The sequence below is a fragment of the Phascolarctos cinereus genome, unplaced genomic scaffold (assembly GCF_003287225.1).
Source record: "Phascolarctos cinereus isolate Bilbo 61053 unplaced genomic scaffold, phaCin_HiC Scaffold_726;HRSCAF=1367, whole genome shotgun sequence".
Classification (NCBI taxonomy): Eukaryota; Metazoa; Chordata; class Mammalia; order Diprotodontia; family Phascolarctidae; genus Phascolarctos; species Phascolarctos cinereus.
This window is the reverse complement of record NW_027556098.1, coordinates 103,776,266-103,795,563: the sequence shown is the minus strand read 5'-3', so window position 1 is coordinate 103,795,563 and position 19,298 is coordinate 103,776,266. Positions and strand designations below refer to the sequence as shown.

At 39.2% G+C, this 19,298-nt stretch overlaps 1 protein-coding gene across 2 annotated transcripts in view; it reads left to right on the top strand.

Moving 5' to 3' along the window:
- Positions 1 to 2,663: 2,663 nt before the first annotated feature.
- NAA50 (N-alpha-acetyltransferase 50, NatE catalytic subunit) overlaps positions 2,664 to 19,298 on the top strand; it is a 29,324-nt gene continuing 12,689 nt past the window's right edge. The window contains exon 1 of one of the 2 annotated variants that reach the window (XM_021007187.2): positions 2,664 to 2,931. In XM_021007187.2, the coding sequence (XP_020862846.1) occupies positions 2,924 to 2,931 (8 nt within the window). In that variant the 5' untranslated portion in view covers positions 2,664 to 2,923. The remainder of the gene's footprint in view (positions 2,932 to 19,298) is intronic. The other variant, XM_021007186.2, reaches the window with a different exon arrangement.

The window sequence follows — 19,298 nt, the reverse complement described above, 5'->3', positions numbered from 1 at the left end:
CCAGAGAATACAAAAGAACTGGAAAAAGGGGGGTAAGGTGGAGGGCTATCAAGTCACACCTTTCAACTTTCTTTTGGAACCTACTTATTCAATATGGCAAGTTTTTTCTTCTTTTGGATTTAATAATACTGTATTTACCCAAGCCAAATTATCTATTTTTTTTCTTTTCTTGCACATCTGTTCTTAGATTACATTGAAATGATAGACTTAACTACTGATATATAACATTACAGTTATATTAAGAAAAGTGAATCACATTCTAAATTTCAAAATCAAATTAGTAATTTTCATAGCACAGCTTATGTTGGGAAGGGAGGGGGAAATTCAAGGTGCTGTCTAAGTTTGCTATATATAATGGACATAGTTCATCTCCAACCTAAAACATACCCACCTCTAAGGTTGCAGCACTGTCTGGGGAAAAACACATATCCAAATGAAGTAGCAGTACAAAAAAAAAGTACCAGCAGTACAAAATTCCTAGTCATTCAGAAACGAAGGATTGCTTGTGTTTTGTAAATAAAATGCTTTGAATTTCCGTAGGTTTACAAAACACCAACCCTGACAATCCAACTAGGTCACCCGGAATTTTACAGCTAAGAAATCCAAAACAAAGGTGATTGAGGTTATATACAAATTACAAAAAGAAAAAAACCCCAAAACCAACCCCCCCCAAAAACCCCATCATAAGACCACTCCTTTATCATTATTTGCGAATGGTTAAGAGCAGCTACTAAGGTATGGATCAAATCGGAGAGGGCTAGAGTGAGGAAGGGGGGAAAAAACAACTGTAAAAATGTCTAGGAACTTAAAAAAAACGCCAACACACCAGAAGGACCCAAGATAGGAAGGAAGCAACATAGGCATATAACCTAAAATTAAGGTACACTACTGCTTAATAAATATTGGGTTTATATTCTAGTTCTTGCACAGCAAATTAGTATTGCCTTCCTTTTCTGATTAGAGATCAATCAATGGCAATCCACTTCCCCATGGGTTAACACGGGCCTCCTACAGACCAAGATGCTGCAATACCATGTTCTTCAACTCCTCCCCATCCCATCTGGACTGACGCATCACTACATATTTAAGGATGCAGTTTAATACACGTTATCTATCTAAAATGTATGTTATATACATATACGTAAACATACATAACACACACGGACATATATATGGATATGTATATAAATTACATCCTAGTTTTCAAGGCAGGGAAATTCAAGGTTTGCATTTCAAACGACCCCTCGTTCTGCCCTCCCCGTTGTTCCTGATGACCCGAAAATACCCAAAGGACTCTGAGGTTCAGGGTTGGAGGCTCAGGAGCAGGCTCCGAGCCGCGGACCGCAGCAGGCACGGGGCCGGCCCCAGCCACTCCCAGAGCCAGGTGACTACCCCGACGGGAGACCCCCTCCCCCCGCCGCAGAGCTGCATCCGGAGCGGAGCTCGCCGAGAGCTCCCAAGGCTAAGCGGGTCCCCAACGAAGGCTCGTAACGGCCGGCCGCGCTCGCCTCCGCCCCGACGCTCAGCCCGCTACCGTGACCGGCCCGAGCAGGGCTGCGGCGGCGCCGGGAGGAGGACGCGCGGCGCGGCGGAGGGACTAGAAGCCTCTCGCCGGTGCGGAACGGCATCTGCCTCCGGTGCCGGCCCGACCAAGGCCGCCCCCCCCCCCGCCCGGAGCTCACCTACTGCGGCGCGAGCTACCGAGGACTGGGCGAGCGGCCGGGTGGAGAGGAAGCCCTTCAGCTCTGTCACTGCGGACCTCGGCGATTGCAGGAGCGGCGGTAGAGGGGGCGGAGCCTCGCTAGTCAAATGATTCCCTAAGCCCCACCCTTTCTTCTCCAAACCCGCCTCCCCATGGCGCATTGCATCTCGGGAATTTCTCTTTCAATTGGGATGGTTTTTAGAGACTCACTTTTTGGCTATTTGGGTCCCCTGTTATTGTTTTTAGCTGTCCAGAAAGATACACGTCGTAAGGAAGGGAAAACAATCTCTCTTCATTTATAGAGTGTGAGCGCGACGGGAATGGGGTCAAAGGGTATTGCCAAGGAAATGACGTTTTTCTTCGATGAGCGGAAATGGCGATGGGGATTCCATCTCCCTGGTTCTGATTTTAATAACCCGGGTGCACAGATCACGTGACCGAAAAAGCTCGGGTTGGGGGCAGGCAAGGTATCAGAATGTAATGTTTTTATTAACTTTTAAAAAAAGTTCTCATTACTTTGCACTATTACCTTATAATGGAAGAACAGAGGCAAATAGGTCATTCGGAGCGATATTAAAGTTCGAAGGTCACCCAAGACGGAGGCGGAATGATCCAAAACGCTGGAAAAAGCAGGGGTGGTCTAGATCGATCCAGTCTGAGATAACAGAAATAAGAAAAGGCAGGAGAGGCAGAGAGATCCGGCTTCTACCGCTCCTAGTACGGCGCGCAAGCCCAATGAAAAGCGTCAAGCGGATAAAGGGAAGGAGACATGACTACAGATGGTACAATCCAGGAAGTGGACGGTTTCCTAAGAGATCTAGGTTGGGGCGGGGAGAGGAAGGCGAGCGAGCAAGAGGAGGCGGGAGTAGCGAACTGCGTGCGCGCCGGCGCGCTCGGAGAGGGCGGGGTGAAAGGTCACGGCGGCGCAGCGGCGGGTCTTGGCTGGCTGGCGGGCAGGCGGGCTGGAGCGCTGCGAGCGGCCCCGTGTGCACATGTGGAGGAGCGGAGGCAGCCCCAGCCCCAGGGCAGCGGCCTGAGACGCCCTCGAAGGCCGCGGCGGTCCCTAGCGAATCGTGCACGGCCTCCAGCCCGGAGGCGGTGGCGGCAACGGCTGAAGAGGCGGAGGCCGGTGTGTGGAGTAGGGTCGCTCCCGGGCTCGGGGCGCTGCGGCGGCGACGGCGGCGGGATCGGCGGTAAAGACGGCCACGGCAGGCGGGGAAGATGAAAGGGTGAGGCAGGGGCGCCCGGGCAGCCCTCGGGGGGGATGGCGGCGAGGGGGAGCAGAGGGCGGCGAGTGCGAGACGTGCCGCGCTCTGCCTCCAGGCCGAGGGAGGAGGGAAGGCGGCCTGGTCCGGCGGCCAGAGCAGCCCCGGGCGCGGGGCGAGAGGAGACTAGAGGCCGGGGCGGGGAGCGGGGTTTGGGCTGGGCCTCGTGGGCGCGCGGTGGGGGCCCCCGGGGAGGAGGGGGTCGCTTGCTGTTTCCTGGCGGAGGCAGCGAGAGAGCCGGGGCCGCTTCCTCCTCGTCTCGGTGCGGGCCGTGGCCGGCCGGCGCTGCCGCCCCGCGTGTCCTCCAGCCCCGGGCAGCCGGGAGGCAGTTGTGGGCATTGGCCCACCGGGTAAGGAACTTGGGCAGGAAGGGGAGCTCGTGGTTTGACCGGTGATTGGGGTGTCAGAGGCGGGCGGGGGAGGAGAGCCCGGAGGCCGGAGGAGGAGGAGGAGGAGTGCCAAGTATTTGAGGAAGTGAGCGGGCGCCTCAGTAGGTGGAGCTCTCGGGCCTCGCTGGGGACCCTCACCTCCGCCGGGCCGGGCCGGGCCGGGCACCGGCTTTGTCTGGCCGTGAACGAAAGGCCGGTACTTCGCCTGCGTCTGGCTCCGGGAGCCGCAGCTGGACGAAATGCTTCTCTTCCTTTATCCTGACTAAAATGTTACTGTGGGTATTTAAAGCAAAAAAAACAAAACAAAACAAAAACAAAAAACATGTATATTAAGGCCCATTCTAAAAGAGGTTGAATTTTTTTTAAATGTTGAATGAATTCCTTCCTTGGAAATCAAATCCCCAAATAGACTTTAGTACAATGAAAGTTTGTGCTCATTTTTCGTTTAAAGGACGTGACCTATAGTTTTTGAATAGTAACCTAAGCAGGCTGGTCAAAATCTGTGGTTAAGACGAGGTGCTAACTTTTTTCTTTTCAGTAATCTTAACTAAGCAGGCTGGTGAAAACTTAAGTTAGGATGAGGTACTAATCTTTTAAATATTGTTGAAATTGGCCTAAAGGTTCAGTGATTTGATTTAGCTTCAGTTTTGCTACACTTCCTTTTTTCTTTTTAAAAATTTTAAGTATGAAATTTTTTACGATGGTGATTTTGCTGATTTCTAATCAATTTTTATAACAAAGTTAAACATTTTGTCCCTAGGCAGAAATTTTTCCTAGGGTGTTCTACATTTTCTACCTCTGCCTCCAAACCTTAAAACTGTTAGAAGTTACAATTAATCAGGCATTCTTGATAAAGTTGACTTATCAGGACATTTATTAGTGCTCATGAAAATTTAACAAAAGTACACCGTGGTGAGATGGGACTAAATTATCTTTTCTACTAAAAGGATTTTTTTTTTAAAAAGAAGCTGAGACCACTAATTAGCATAAAAAGTGTGGGAAAGGTAGTGAACTTGTATATTCTTTGGCACTTGAATTTCATTTAAGTAGTTCATTGAGAGACATAGGAACTATGTATGGTCATTAATCTTGTTTCGATTATTATCATAGCATCATAGGTTTAGAGCTGGAACAGATCTTGAAGGCCTTCTAGTTCAACTTTCTTGTTTTTTAGGTGAATAAACAAGCTTAGAGAGGTTGTGACTTGCAGAACTAGGATTTGAACTCTTGATTCCAAATCCTTCACTCTTGCTGTCTCTCCATTAGAATCATAGATTTATACCTGGAAAGGGACCTGACGTAGGAGTTCTTTGGCAGTTCTGTCCCTGTTAGAATGTTTTGGTACCTACACATAATTGATGGAAACCCTGCAGTTTCAGTTGGAAGTTGGAAGTTCACAGATCCTCTGAAATGTATCCATTTGTAGACCTCAGCTTAAGAATCCCTGATCTAGTCCCAACTCTGATTGGTTCCTGGTTAATTCTTCCCAGCTGCTAGTGCCTCTTTTGTATATGTGTATGTGTACATTCTCTTTCCCATTCCAATATAAACTCTTTTAGGTTTCAGTTTTGTCTTTGTGTGTCCAAGCCCAGCACATACCTGATGAATGTTAGGTACTTAATAAATGTTTGTTGATGGATGGAATTCAATTCAACAAGTGTTTGTTAAGCCCCTTCAGTAGCAGGTGGGGTGATGGGGGTAGGGAAGACAGATAGAAAAATGAAACAGTTCTGCTCTCAAAGAGTTAATGTTGTATTGGGGAGGAATGTATATATATACCCAGGTAAGTGCAAAGTAATTGAGTACTAACAAGAAAGGCCTATTGTAAGAGATAGAACTTGGACTAAGGCTCATGGAACTTAAGTGACTTGCCCAAGGTCCCACAAGTAGTGACACAGGTGGGATGTGAACCAAGTCCTTTGACACTAAATTCAGTGTCAGAAAGTGCTCTTTCAATTGTACCATGCTGCCTCGTAGGAATTATGTCTACAACTTTACATAGAATAAGAATTTATTCTAGATGTTTGACTTATCTGATCTTTAACAAAAGAGTGTCTGGAAAGTTCCCATTAAATAAGTACATGGGAGCAGTATTTCAAGATTCTTTAGATTTTCATGTCAGATTTGTGCCCAATCCTGGTAAATGCATATGCTAAATAGACTTTATAATACCTTCTTTTCTTTTCCCCTTCACCTAAGACCTTTCTTAGCAAATACCACCAAATCCCAGCTGAGGAAAAATGCTGAATACCACTTGTGGTTTGCCCTTTCTTTCTCGGATGGATAAAGGCAAACAGGTTAAGTGACTTGCTCAGGGTCACACAGTGAGTGTCCGAGGTCTGATTTGAACTTCCTGATTACAGAACTCAGTCCACTCAGTGATCTAGCTGTTGGTTTGCCATTTCCTTCTCCAGCTCATTGTACAGATGAGGAAATTGAAGCAAATAGAGTCCTTGCCCAGGGTCACACAATTAAGGAGTGTCTGAGAACAGATTTGAACTCGGGGCCTCCTGACATCAGGGCCAGCACTCTAACCACTGCATCAGCAACTGCACCAAACCAATAGAATAGAATCGATACCCAGTACAATAATAGTTCATATATAAAGCTCTTAATAACTTTAGGTCAGATTTTTTTCCTAGGCTAGTATTTCACTTCTTAGACTCTTAAACCTGATCGTATCTGTCAGTATTACTATATTCGTGAAGCAAGAGTGAATAACATCTACATAGCTCAGCTTCAGCCAATATGGTTCATGGGGATTCAGTAATGTTTATGAGGAATAACAATAATACTAGGAAAGTGAATCAAAATAATATCATTTATTGGAAAGGGATGTATAACTCACCCAAACTAGTTTCATATGCCATACTCAACCTAATAACTAGGGAAGCAGGATTTGTTATTTTTTTTAAATCCTGCTGCCAAAAGGATGTTTTGTTTTTGTTCTGGATATAATAAGAGAAATGAGTATCTTTTTGTAGTAAACAGTGTTTGTATATTTGTTTGTGCCTAACCCTTCTGCCTATACTGAGACTAAAATAAGGGGAAATTTAATCTCACCCCAACACACTTAATTTCTCCTGAAACAACCTTAATACCATCAGAGACTTCTTCAAGCAGAACATATTTTGTTCTTACTAGAGCAAAAAGGGTTAAATTAAAGAATTAGGTCTTGATGGGAAAATGAGAACTAGTCAGCATTCTTCTATCCTCTGTACCACTGTTTCTCACTCTTTCCTCCCTTCATCTTTGGGGACAGACTTGAGAAGTGGACTTGACTGAATTTGGACTGTGTTTTCAGATTCTTCATGTGAAAAATGAAGTGAATTGATAAGTGCCCCCTTTCTATCATCTAGAAATCATGTTCTTGTACTTCAGTGTCTATTTTATAAAACATTTGCTAAGGGGAGAAAGGCTAAATTGAGAGTTCACATAATATTGGTAAGTTGTCGTGAAAAATCTCAGATTTAGTGGTAAACTTCTTGTAACTTAGTTGCTATTTTCTAATCCCACCCCAGACAAGATATACAGAAATGTAGCTCGACATATATGTGTCTTCACTTACACATTGCTGTTCTTAACCCTTGCCAAGTGAATTAAAAACAACCTGGAGAGCCTAGAAAAACTTTATGAAACGTTCAGTTTAATTCAGTGCAGTCACTAATTCCTAAATATGCAGTGACATAAATGTGATCTCCATATGCCAAAACCCTGTTTCTGCAGCAAGGTTCAAGGAAGTGTTTTTCCAAAGAGGTATTTTCTCTCACTCTCTTAGGCAAAACTCTGAAATAAAGATTGGAGAAAGGGATGAACAGAAAGGACATTACCCAATGTTTTTTCATTCCTAATGTCTTTTTCTCCTTTGTTTACTGAGTAGAGAGAATAAATTGTTCAATATTTAGCACTCATTTAACTAAGATGTATTAGTCTGGTAGCTGCATTTATTTTCTCTTGCACACACTTAAGACTCCTTTTCTGTCCATTTTTGGTGTTCATAAATAGAGTGTATACACAGTTATTGTAGTTTCTTTTCCTTGCCTACTCAGTGTATGGCTCAAAATATATTTTACTGTAGTGGGCTGTTGACCCTTACTGGATTATTCTCAGGAAATTTTGATTTTGAGAGTGGTGTAGGCAGGTGACACAAATACTGATTAGTGGTGAAGGGTAGGATACGGTACTGACATTTCTTCTATCCCCTATTACAATTTATTGAAACCTAAGAATAGTATTAAATGTCATGTGTTCCAAAATTTCCTTATGGGGAAAAAATTGTTAAAAGCAAGTTAAAGCAGAGATTTCACACATCATGTTAAAAAGAAACCTGCAAATAATTTTCATGTAGACTGTCATATGAAAGCTGGACAGATAAAGAAAATTAATGTTGTTAACAAAAGCTAAGAAAATGTTTTATTAGCTGTTTATGTTCATCACTCTGCTCACATGCAGAGAGCTAATTTTCTTAGCTCATTCAACTTTAACTATTGATATGTCCATAGTTGGTGGAAAGGAGCAAAGGCACGAGGTCCTTTTGGTTTATTACAAAATGAATATAAAGAAGTATAATTTCTTTGATATTTCTAACAAAACTTGCTTGGGTTTTTTTTTTTACCCTAATTTTAGAGGCATCCGCGAGGGAAAAGATAATGAAAGTATAGATTTCATCACTACTAAATTTATGGATTAAATTGTGGGAATTTGGAGTGGAAAAGGCCTTAGAAATGGTATAGTGCTGGCCTTTCATTTTACAGATGAGAGACTATTGTAGGGAAAGTGACTTAACTTTTTATCTTTTATTGGGGAGTGGGGCAGTGTGAGGGCGAAATAACATATTTGCATAAATAAAGGGGGGCAGTATTTCAGTTCTATTTCTTTGGCATAATTGGAGGGGTTACCTTTATTTGCTAAATGATACACCAAGGTTTTGCTCATGGGGGAGAAAATATAGGTGCTGAGCACTGAACAAGATATCTCACATGGTTTATGCCACTGCTACCATTATTTCTGCTTCCAGAAAGACAGGACAATCTAGAGTATCTTAGGAGACACATTGTATGGCACTACTGAAATCAGATCAAATAGTTCAGGTGACTGAATCAAACTCAAGGTAATCTAGAGAGATGGGAAAAGAAAGGTGAATATTATAAAGGATTTAGGCATACATAAGCATCACTACCATGGGTCATACTTTACCACCTACAAATGTTACAATCTTACTGCTACATGATATTCCACTTTATGAAACAGCTTGTTTCCTGGGCAATTTAAGTTTTATCATGGGATCATAGATCTAGAGTTGGAAGAGACCTCTGAGGCCTAGATCTAGTGCAGCCTCCTCATTTTACAGATGAGGAAACTGAAGCCCAGACGTGACTTGCCCAAGGCTACCCAGGGAAGTTAGAGGCAGAATTTGAGTCGAAGTCCTCTGACTCCCAAACCACTGTTTTTTTCTCACTTTATCACACTACCTCTTACATGGTTTTTTGTTAGTGTTAAAATGGCTTTCTTTGCCAATTTTGTTTTTTCTTGAAATTAATCTTAATCAAGGGAATATACTGTGCATAAAACATAGTTAAGGGTCTGTGATTCCCTAATAATGATGAGAAATGTGGATTGGCCAAAACCAAAAAAGCAGACTGCCACCGATTTGCTCTTTAGTTTCAGTGAAGATGGGTTTAGTAAATTGAAATTAAAATGGCCCTTAATTGAAGGTATGCATGCAAGTAGTAAAAATAAAAGGAAAACCCCAAAATACTGTAGCTGTTATCGTCGACAAAAAATATAAATCATGTTAAACCACTTTTTTTTTGGAGTCCATGTACCTACATTGAGCTATAGTAAATTTTTGTTTAAAGACTATTTTAGTGATTGAAGTATGTGAGTGGAGACTATCAGGTACAACTGCAGTTAATCACTTTCTTTTGTTTTTCTATCCTCTAATAATAGGTTTGAAGTTATTATTTGTGATTTGTGTTTGCTTCTGTGACATGCCTCTTTAGAACCATTTAACTTCAAACATGGCTTTGATCTGCAGGAAATAAGATCTTTTTTTCTCCTATGGAATGGGTAGGTTTCAAACTTATGTAGTTGTCTACATATCTGGTGTGGTGAACTGAACTCAGAACAGAAGTTGTTAAATGGGGGGAGGGGAGAGAGCCACAAATCAGGAGCACTTGGAAAGCAATTGCTTTCTTTTATTTTTTTGACTAGGCAATGGGGTTAAGTGGCTTGCCCAGGGTCGTACTGCTAGTAAGTGTCAAGTGTCTGAGTCAGGATTTGAACTCAGGTCCTTCTGACTCCAGGGCTAGAGCTCTATCCACTGTGCCACCTAGCTGCCCTTGAAAATGCTTTCTTAGGCCTATTAAAGGAATTGAGTCTCAAATAGTTTTTAGAAAACCCTAGGTTGGTCATCTGTGCCAAGTCAGAGATTCTAGTTTAGAGGAAAAGAGATCTCATTGGGTCCAGGTGGCTTTTGATGTCACTCATTTCTGATGTGTGCCTTCTCAGACTTTCCATACTATTCTGTTTGGATCATCCTGTGCACTTATATTTTAATTTATAGTATGTATTTTTGTTTTAACTAATTAGATTATGAGCTTCTTGAGGCCAGACTACTTTATTTCATCTTTGTATCCTTAGTGCCTAGCACAGTGCAGTGTATATCATACATACACCTAATAAGTATAAAATGAATTCGGTTAGGGGCAGGGCACTTATTGTTCTTGTTATTTAAGACAGGCATTTAACATACCATAAATACAAAATATATTTCTATAATAACCTAAACATTCCAGTATTTAAGCTCTAAATGAGGAAATGTGATCTTAATCACTTTGAGTGACTTGCAGATTATCAACCTTTCTCAGATTAGTAGAAACAGCCAGGGAATGTGAAATCAGATCAGGCAGTACAAATACTTTATTTTTCCATCTGCCAGTGAGTAGAAAGAGGAGGAGGAGGTTGGGAAAGTATTATCCAGGTAAATAGAGTATGTTGATCTTGGTAATAAGGAAAGGATCTCAGGACTCTTCTATAAAAATTTAAAATTTATTTCTAGTCTTGCAGGAAAAGATACATTTGAATACAAAAAAAGAAAGGTGTGTGTGTTGAGTAGCTTTTCTTGGGTAGAAATGTAGTCAACTGCAGTGCATATTCAAGAAAAGCCTCATATATAAGACATTTTAAAGCTTCGGCACCATTCCTTTCACTGTTATTACTCTTAACTCTTAAAGGGGTTGGACATTTTTCCACTGAGTTCAGTTTAGGATTAAAATTTGTTAGAAAAATTAGTTCTGCTTGGTACATTACCTGGTTAAAAAAAATGATAAAATTACTTCTTAATAAATCTAAATAGGTTTGCATAATTGTCATTGAATTTGAAACAAAATAAAGTTATGTTAGTTTCATATGGTGTTTTAGTCTGTCTTTCATTTCAGGTTCACTAGGTGAACTACAACAAACTAAGTCTGCAGTACTATATGTGCAAGACGTAACAAAACATTCTTTATAAAGAATGTACTTTGAGTTTAATCTTTGTTTGGACTCTACTTATACATCAGTATTTGCAGTGAAGAATAACATATCTTATTGTAAAGTACAACGTTCATCTGTAACCTTGAATTTAGAATTTTAAGATCCTTACAGATCTAAATAAGCAATCTATAGCACTTCAGAACCTCTAAATTTTTGAATTATATAATAGATTTTACTGAGCATATGCAGTAGTCTTATAGCCCAGAGGTGTCAAACTCATGGCCTTGGGCCACCACAACTACCAACTGTTAACAGGAACCAGATTGAAATGTAAACGTTTAATAAAAAAAAAAATGCAATATAGCATAGATAATGTTAATTTTGTGGTTTTCTAATTATACTGCTCAGTGGATCCTTTTGGAGGAGGTAGTTGACAACACTGTTGTAGCTCAGTTTTTTGTTTTAAATCAGACCTGTGATTTTATTGGTTTAGGAAACTCCTATAATGCAGATTGGTAGTTTTCGGATAATTTACAAACTTAGAGAGATTGCCTGGGACACAGAGGTTAAGTGACTTGCCCAGAGTCAGGCTGTCAGTATGTGTCCAAAGCAAGGTTTAACCCCATACCTGTCTGACTCTCTATTCGCTGTGTAGTGCTGCCTTTCTTTGTTGCCTATAATGATTACAGATTTGGCTTCCAAGTTTATCTTAGAATTATCACTGTGAAACATAAAAACAGAATCTCCAAATGTTTTTCTTTCAACTTTCACCAAGTTGCCTATGTGTCACAATCCCTACTGTTTTGGGAAATGTCGGCAGATGGTTTTTGTTCTTATTCTCTTTCTTTATGGGTACCCTTGATATCATATCTAAATTTATCTGGCAGCTTTTCCTTTGTAACTTCTAAACTTGCCCAGTCTTCCTAATAATTCCAAGTTAAGTCAACAAACATTTCTTAGGAGTCCTATTATGTCTTTTCTAGGTCCTCATCATCTCATGTCTGAAGATAATTGCATTTTGGCTAGCCTTACCTTTATTCATTTCTATCTTAGTTACCTTTTCTCTTTAGAAATCAAGGATTTCATTTAAAAAACTCTTCATTTGAAACTAGTATTAATTCTGAGCCTTCCTGGAGCCTCCCATCTGGTATTCTTTTTTCCCTAAATGAGCCCTGATGCAGTTGACATGGTGTATCCCAAGGTTTGGTTCACAGCTGATGGCCTTGGGCATAGTAAGTGCTAAAACTATCACTTAACCTGCTTTCATTTCTTTTTTTTTTTTAATGTGTCAAAAATCTGTATTTGGTTCTGAGAATGAGACATACTTCATATGGTGGTGGGATTGTTTTTGAGCATCTCAAAAGCTGTAGGCTGTTATGATACCAATAATCTATTTAGGGAGATGGATATTTTTATAGTATTTTTTGAGCCTTAAAATGATAATCCTGTATTTACAGTATTTTTGGTATCTAGTACAATTACTGGGAATGGGAGAAGAACATGGGAAAGGAAGAGAAAGAAAAAGTGGAATATTAAGATATTGGGTCCAGTGTGTTACTGAGTTAATTGTAACCTTTTGCTGATAATTTGTATCTCTAGACTTTATGCCTCTCCTTGCATTCTGATCCTGGATTCCAAATTTCCTATTGTAGAAGAGGCAGACATGCAGCTGAAAACAGCATTCTGGCCAGAACACCGTCAAGTGTAGCCTGAACCTATCTGATTTTAATGTTAGTGTAGTAATAACAAAAAGAAATAGATGGTTGTATAATTTCTCTTCTAAGTCAATGTACAACACAAGCAGATCCTTGTGTACAGTTTAGTGGCCCCCATTTCTATTTCGGTTTGATATTACTTGTCTACTGGACCTTTCCACCTCAGACTCAACCTACAGTTAGCCACCCTGATTCTTATTCTTTCTCCCCAGCTTTCAGTCCAGCCTGTACACTGCTATTAGAGTACTCACTCTGCTTCTAATTTTTTTTGTGTGATCTTAGGCCAGTTCCTTAATCTCTTGGACTTAGTTTCCTTCTTTAATAACAATAATAATAATAATAATAATAATACTGATAATAACATGACATTTATATACTACCTTGTGTACATATTTGCATTTTGGTCCTTGTAACAACACTGAGGTATACAGAGTACAAGTATTATCTCCATGTTATGGATGAAACTTAAGCCAAGGTCAAATGACTTGCCCAAGGTACTAGAGCTAAGCCAAAACTTGAGCCCAAGTTTGTCTTTTTTATGATTCAGTGCTCTTTCCAACTTTCTTCTACCACTGATATATTTTCACTAATAATCCAACCTCACCCTACAAACATTTGCTCATGTAATTTCTCCCATCCTTGAACCCCTTTCTCAAAACTTTTTGTTAATGTGAATCCTTTCCAAGTAATACCACTCTTTTTTTAAAATATAAATTTATTTATTTTTAATTTTCAACATTTACTTCCACAAGATTTTGAATTCCAAATTTTCACCCCATCTTGCCCCTCCCCCCACCCCAAGATGGCATGCATTCTGAAGACCCCTTACCCTAGTCTGCTCTCCTTTTTATCTCTCCCCCCCTTCTCTTATCCCCTTTCCCTTGTATTTTCCTGTAGGGCAGGGTAGATTTCTGTACCTCATTTCCTGTATTTCTGATTTCCCAGTTGCATGTGGAAATATTTTTTAAAAAAACATGTTTTTAAAACTTTGGGTTCCAAATTTTCTCCCTTCTTCCCACCCCACCTACCCTCATTGAAAAGGCAATCAAGTCAATATAGACCATACATGTGCAGTTATGCAAAACACTTCCATTGTAGACATGTTGTGAAAAACTAACTCTATTTCCCTTAATCCTATCCTGCCCCCCCATTTATTCTATTCTTTCTTTTGACCCTGTCCCTCCTCAGAAGTACTTCCTTCTTATTACCCCTTTCCCAATCTGCCCTCCTCTGTATCATCCCCCTGCTCTCTTGTCTTCTTCCTCCCCTATTTTTTCTGTAGGGTAAGACAGATTTCCGTACCCAATTGAGTGTGTGTGTTATTCCCTCCTTAAGCCAAATCCTATGAGAATAAGATTCCCTCATTTCCTCTCACCTTCCCCTACTTCCCTTCTACTGTAAAAGCCTTTTCATGTCTGTTTTATGTGAGATAATTTACCCCATTTTACCTCTCCCTTTCTCCTCTTAGTGTAATCCTCTCTCACCCCTTAATTTTATTCTCCAGATATCACCCCTTCATCTTCAACTCACCCTGTGCCGTCTGTCTGTCTATCTATCTATCCATCCATCTATCCATCTATCTATCTCTCTCTCTCTGTATCTATCTATCTATCTATCTATCTATCTATCTATCTATCTATCTATCTATCTGTCTATCTATCTATCTAGTAATACCACTCTTAAGGACTTATACTTATTGGCTTTAACTTCCAGGATAAAGTTTTAATTTTGTCTTTGTGGCGAAATCTACTTTTGTCAAGTCTTATTCTCCAAATGATAGATTCCTTATCCCACAACGTTCATGTGAAGCTTAAATAAAAGTATGTAAAGTTCTTTATAAACTTCAAAAATAATTTGTTTTCATCAACAAGCTTTCCCACCCCCTCCTCATCTCCTTACCCATTGGGAAAAAACAGTAAGAAACTTTATTTGGAAAATTCATAATCAATGTTATAAGAAACGATGAGCAGACAGGCTTCAGAAAAACCTGGAAAGACTTATATGAACTGATGCTGAGTGAAATGAAGAAAACCAGGAGAACATTGTACACAGTAACAGCCACATTGTATATTGACTGACTTTGATAGACTTAGCTCTTCTCAGCAATACAAGAATCTAAAACAACTCCAAAAGACTTAAAATGGAAAATGCTATCCACATCCAGAGAAAGAACTATGGAGTCTGAATGTAGATGGAAGCGTACTATTTGCTTTTTTTTCTTTTGTTTTCTTTGGTTTCTTCTTTCTCGTGGTTCCTCCCATTAGTTCTAATTCTTCTTTACATCATGACTGAAAATATGCTTATTATGAATGTATAAGTAGAGCCTATATCAGATTGCACGCTGTCTTGGGGAGGGGAGGAAATTTAAAATTCAAAATCTTATGGAAATGAATGTTGAAAATTAAAACTAAATTATTTAAAAAAAATTCATAATTAAGCAAAACAAATTCCGACATTGGCCATGTTCGAGAATATCTCTTATGCCGCATATTGAGTCCTTCATCCCTCTGTCATGACTTGGGGAGCTTGCATCATCATTAGTTTTCTGGAATTATGATTGATAATTGGCATTCATCTGAATTCTTTCAAAGTTGTTAATTTTTACAGTCTTGTAACTGTATAAATTGTTCTTTTGGTTCTGATAATTTCACTGTATCAGTTCATGCAAGTCTTCCAATTTTCTCTGAAAGGATCCCCTTCATTTCTTACAGCACTCTAGTATTCCATTGTGTTCATAATACCATAATTTATTTGACTGTTCTCCAATTGATGGGCACCTCTTAGTTTGAAGTTCTTTATAAGTACTTTTGTAAATAATGAGTCCCTTTTTCTTTGCACTCTTTGAGAATATGTGCTTAGTAGTGGCATCACTGGGTCAAAGGGTTTAATTTTTATATAATGTTATCAACATGTTGTGGCCTTTTAAATTATTGGTGCTAAACACCTTGAATAAATGAATTTTCCCAATTATAATTGAGATTTCAAATTAGTACTTGCTTGCTCCACAAGTTGAGAACTTAGGGTTCTTCATTTGGGTTCTGCATTCTCTATTGAAAGAGTTAATCAGCACCTTGTGCTGTGTATAGTGTTTTTCTGAGTCACCTGAGGCCGATAGACTGCTTATTCAGGACAGTAGTAGTCATAAATATAGACAATTTAGTTTTCTAACAAGACAGATCCCATTGCCTTTTTCTAGTATTTAGACAAATTAAAGGATTTAATCTTCTGGTACAACTGTTGATCTTTTAAAAAATTTCTGCCAGATATAGTTCTTACTCACTACTAAATTAAACTTCTTCCTTGCGTTGGGTTAATTCTGATAGGCTGCCAAAGGATAAGATTATGTAATATTAATTTTGTAAATTTAATTTATGTAAATTAAATTTTTATTAAGACTCTTGATTTGTATGCTATATTATAGTTCTCTTTATTGAATATTTCTTTTAATAAGAGACCCATTAGGTTAGAAATGTCTTAAACATTTTTATTGTAATTTATTTTTCCTATACTTAGGAATACCATCAGAATTTTATTCCTGTTTTTTAGTCACAATTTCTAATGCTAATTGAGCTAGGCTGTAGTAGTTTAATTCACCAGCAGAGGTTGTACTCTAACATTTTACTGTTCCAGAGATTCTTAAATTTGAGGATTCTCATTACTTCAAAAGTAGGTAACTAATTGAGTACTTAGGGAAAATCTAGTTTGCAGATCATAAGAAGTCATTTTTTACATAGCTTTGTGTCCTTTTCTGCTCCTGTGTATAATGTACTACTTAATTCCTGAATCAGAATCCGGCTCATTTCTAGCCTGTGTGTTACTTTCTGTATTCCTGTAGTGTCAGAGCCAAATCACCATTGTTGCCCTCTTTGCTGCTGTTCCTTATAACTCAATTTTTCCTACTCCACAGAATGTTAGAGTTAAAAGGGGGCTCTGACACAGCTTTCCACTCCCAATCTACCATTATACTAAGGAAACTGAGATAGAGAAATTATGTCATGTGGAAGGTCACAGAATAGTTTAATTGTGGAGCTTAATTAGAACCAAAGTCTCTTAGTTCCTGATTTAATGTAGTTAGGTTGTACTGTATACAGAAATTTTTCATCAGGAAAGAAACCAAACAGAAGAGGGTTAGTTAGGAATAGAGCAAATTGAAAAGGACTTACTAAGAAGTAACTGTTAGCAGTTAGGGTTAAATTCTTAATTTAGCTATAAATAGCCCAGTTTAAAGGCCTACTGCTTTTTCTTATGTTAAGTCCCTGTCTCTCCTTCCTCAGTTGTCAGAGTGTTGGAATACTTTAATATGCCAAAGCATGTTCTGGGATTTAAAATGTCAAGGAGCATTGTGCAGTTACTTATAAATGAAATGAACACATTATTCTTTGTGAAAATGCTTGTTGTATTTTATAAATCCAAGAAAAAAATACCTTTCTTTTAGAGAGTTTGAGATAATATAAAAAGAAAAAAATACTTTACCTTATCAGAAAATGGGGTAAGTGGTATGCTGTCTCCATGTAGAAATAATTCTTTCTCCCATATGGAATATAGGTGTCTTTCTAGCTATTGAACAGGTCATTTATATGTAGTGAATTTGGTCCTTCCTGCTGTGTAGAGCTCCTCATGTCTTCCTAGCTTTGTACCTTTTATTCCTCTCTTGAGTGATTCTAGATCTCATTTAGGAGTCTGCAGTATTCTACAAACATTGGAAGAAGAAGCATTTATATTGATTGGTAGTTATTATTTTTCTGTTTTGATGAAGCACATACCATTTTCTCACAACATCTATTACCCTATGCTGTTTTAGAAATATTGAAAATCGATCCTTCAGTACCCTCCCAGTTGTCTTCCCCACCACAAAGCTCTCTGTATACAAGGTTTAATCCCACTGCTCTTCCTGTCTGATTTTCTTTAGTGCCATTTGTCCTTCCTTGTAGATAGGCACAAGAGCTGGGAGTGACAGCACACGCAGACCACTGGTCCTGATTCCAGCCCAACCTTCACAGTCATTCTTCTGGCAAGTCAGCTCCTTTGGAGAAGGGACCAGCCATTCCCACCAACTGCTGCCTATCAAACAGGCAAGCTGGTTTCATTGAAGCCATAGGGCACCTTGAGAGACACTGGAGACAGTAAGTGTTAAGCAAATCGGGCCACCACAACCACCTTGACTGCTGTCTTTTCTGGAAGCCTGATAGAGACAGTGAAGGACCCTACACCCGAAACTTGGGAATACCACTGCTTCCAGCTCAGCCATCATCCTGGGAAACAACACCTGGGGAGATGCCGTCTGGCAGATACTCCTGTAGGTGTTCCATCCACAGCCATCAAAGACTCAGAAAAGAAAGTTTTTGTCACCGAAGTCCTGCCAAGGACCTTGGCAATATTTAATAGTTCAACATCTGAAACTGATGTTATTTTATTAATGGAAATGACATTAAAGAAGAGACATTACTATCTACTTTGCCACTGTACCCTAAGATTATGGGATCTTTCCATCCGACTTGCCACTTAAACCTTCCATTTGTGTTGTCTTCCTCATTAGAATGAGTTCCCAGAGAGTAGGGACTAGTCTTACTTTTCTGTTTGTATCCCCAGCATTTAGCTTAGTGCTTTATTTATTTATGATACTTATTTATTGATTTATCAATAGCATTTCAGTGGCTGTGATGTTAAAATCTGCATGTGATAGTGGAAGGAAGTTATTGACAGTTTTGTCTGTTTTCCTTCCAGTCTCATTGTTTACTGTTGTTCTCTTCCTGATTGTAGTTGTGTCTCCAATCAAACTTTGTACAAGTGTTTTTCCTTTCAAGTGATATTATTTTAAGGTGATATTACACATAATCTTCCACTATTATCTTTTGTGAGATTCTACAAACAGGCTTAAATACTAAGCCAGTATTGTCCCTGGCTTTCAGATCTTTTTGCTTGGCAAGATTCAAGTGTTTTGCTATCAGGAAGTTTATATTTGGTCTCCTCACTAGGGTTATTGATTTATATCAGTTAAACTTTTTTAGGAAATGGTATCAGTCTTTCTTAATGTATCTTCTTTTACCCATTTTTCTCCACTAGTAGTTTATTTAAAGTGCTTCAATTATATGCCATATGTGGTTTTCCCCCTCTAGTTTGGTATTGTTTAACCTTGATTTTAACATTAGCAGTGTATGTGTATATGTGTGTATATACACACAGAATTAATTCACTCTTAATGTCAGTAGCCAGTCACTTCTGTCTTAAGTGTCAGTATTATTTTTTTATAATGTTATTTGTTGATCATTTTGTTGAACCTCTCCTGACTCTTCTTGAAGGATGAAAGTATTCCATATGTATAGGAATAAGGTTTGTTTGTAATTTTCAAGATTTTGGGCTTTGTTTTCTCTTTTCCTAAGCTATATATGTTTTTGCTGTTCCCTGTACCGACGTATAGCATTTAAATTACAGAGAATTAGAGTATTTGTGGATTTTTCTTTGGAGTATCTCAATGAATTATTTTTAGACTATCATTACCTCTTCTGTCTCCAACAAATGCTTGGTCAGAAACTAGAATAATCCTTGTGGTGGTGTGGTCTTTTTACCATTGAACATCCTGATTAGTACTTAAATAGGAGTGGCAAAGTATCTCATGAAATGATTCTTGTTGCCTTTGAAAGCACATTAAAATCTAATTCAACTGACTTCCTAGATGTTTCTCCTTGGAATACAAACAGACTTTCAATGTAGCTGCAACTTTTTTTTCTTATAGCACAAATGACACAATTGA